The 2,003-nt window shown below is 48.8% G+C and overlaps 1 protein-coding gene across 1 annotated transcript in view; it reads right to left on the reverse strand.

Annotated features, from left to right (window-relative positions):
- Nucleotides 1–1,719, reverse strand: part of LOC111651078 (cGMP-dependent protein kinase 1-like) — a 9,450-nt gene extending 7,731 nt beyond the window's left edge. The window contains exons 1-2 of the mRNA XM_023401033.2: nucleotides 822–1,719; nucleotides 541–637 (exon numbers count right to left, since the gene is read on the reverse strand). Of these exons, the coding sequence (XP_023256801.1) occupies nucleotides 541–637; nucleotides 822–976 (252 nt within the window). The 5' untranslated portion in view covers nucleotides 977–1,719. The remainder of the gene's footprint in view (nucleotides 1–540; nucleotides 638–821) is intronic.
- Nucleotides 1,720–2,003: the final 284 nt, after the last annotated feature.

Raw genomic sequence — 2,003 nt, forward strand, 5'->3', positions numbered from 1 at the left:
GGGCAGACCCTCCGCAGGGCTTCCCCACCGCCCATAAACCCCGCCTCCTCCAAACCCCGCCTCCTGCGGCACTGAAACTGGCCCTGGTCAGTCTGAGGTTTGGAGTCCAGCCTGACCAGACTCACATGATGACTGGTTTACAGTTACCAGCTCTTAGACTTTACTGGAAAGTTACTGCAAATAGCTGACACTGACACACACACACACACACACACACACACACACACACACACACACACACTGACCTCTCTGACATGTCGGAGCTCAGGTAACATAATGTGAAGAATCTGTCTTGTACTAATCTGAAACTAGTCTACAACTAATCTATCTGGACCTGGTCTAAGACAGGCCTCAAATCAAACTCTCAAACTGGTCTGGATCTGGAACTGATCTAAAACTGGTCTGGAAATGATCCAGCCTTTCCTGTCAAACCTGATAGTCTGATAGTTGACATCATCCTATGTCGCCACATTAAGATAAAAAACAGACATTCTGCTTCTGATTTTTTGCAAATCATTGATACCAGATAACAGCTCGTACCAGCTCGACGCGTCCGAAGCCGCCGACTCCCAGCGTGTCAATGATGTTGAAGTCGTTCAACTTCAGGCCGGAGAAGAAGGCATTCTCTGCCTCGTACCTGATAACACACAAACACAGGGATGCCTTCACTGAACACAGGAAAATACAGCATTACGCTCTTAGGACAGTTTGATAGATGGACCACCACGCAGGAACATTTCGATGCAGCGCCGGAGCAGCTACAGGTTTGCCATCTCAACCTAAAACCCATCCAACCATCCCGAATAAACACCCAGTCCTACCTGCAGTATTTGATCACATGGAAGAACGGGAACTTCTTGGAGGTTTGGATGGAGAAGGAGGTGATGGGGAAGGAGAAGGAGGGGGTGGGAGGAGCAGGGAGGCTGGAGAGCCGCTCTCTCTGCTGCCTCGCTGGGACAGGAAGCAACTCCCTCATCTCCAAACTTGACTTAATCTGCTGGTTCTTGACTGAGTCTGTCTTTAGTCCAGTTTATCACCAACTGAAGAATGTTCTGATCGTTAAAACCGCCTCAGGAATGTAATCTTCTCGCCACAAACAGTCGAGCTTCACTTCCTCAAATAAACTGTAATTCTTAAGGATGAATTGAGGGTGGAGTCTCGTAGTCCACGCCCTTCAAATTCTGGCAAAGTGTCTCTTGGTCAAAAAGTTAAAGAGTGCAAACAAACATATCGATATTGAACCTGCGTCCTCATGAAAACGTTCGGCACAGTGTCCTTAAGAGAGCCGTCTCAAAAGAAGAGCTCCACTTCCAGTTTACATGGTGAGGGAGGGGATGATGGCGGTGATGACAGCGCAGGGTTTTGGTCTGGTGGGACCGGCGGCACGGTGAGGCTGCCAGTTCCTCCAGCTCTTTGTGCATCAAAGTTACAAAGGAGGCTGGTCCTGAACCGAGCGGGACGCCGTCAGAATCAAGAACAGACGACCTCTGAGTCCAGCACCATCACGAATAAAGACAATCGCAGCTTCCTTCAACAATGTTGAAGGACACTGCACACTCAACTCAGTATCTAGACGACAACTCTCTGTGCATCTGACCTTGATAAAGTCCAAATGAGTGCGTTCAAACTGAAACTATGACCAAAGAAAACCTCTGAAAACTATGTCCTGTTGGGTCAAAACACCGTCCACGTCTGGTCCAGCTGAGTCGTGCGGGGTGTAATGTCAACCTGAGAAGACGACCCGCATCGCATGACGCTGCTGCTGCTGCTGGTATTTTTAGCACATGGAAACATTGCTCAGAGGTTCACCCAGTAAACGCAGCTCAGTCATTAAACTGACTGGAAGACAGACAGGAGGCCCCAGGACAAACTGTCCTGACCTCAAAATCGGAGGACACCAAGATTTCAACTTCAGAGCGGGGGCAGGATTTATCAGGATGTTTCCCTAGTTCATCTGAACTGTTCACCATCTGTTGCCGTCTGAGTTTCATGTTTCAACTCAT

The sequence above is a fragment of the Seriola lalandi genome, unplaced genomic scaffold (assembly GCF_002814215.2).
Source record: "Seriola lalandi dorsalis isolate HSWRI2012SDOR001 ecotype SW California unplaced genomic scaffold, Sedor1 jcf7180002053377, whole genome shotgun sequence".
In the NCBI taxonomy this organism is placed as follows: domain Eukaryota; kingdom Metazoa; phylum Chordata; class Actinopteri; order Carangiformes; family Carangidae; genus Seriola; species Seriola lalandi.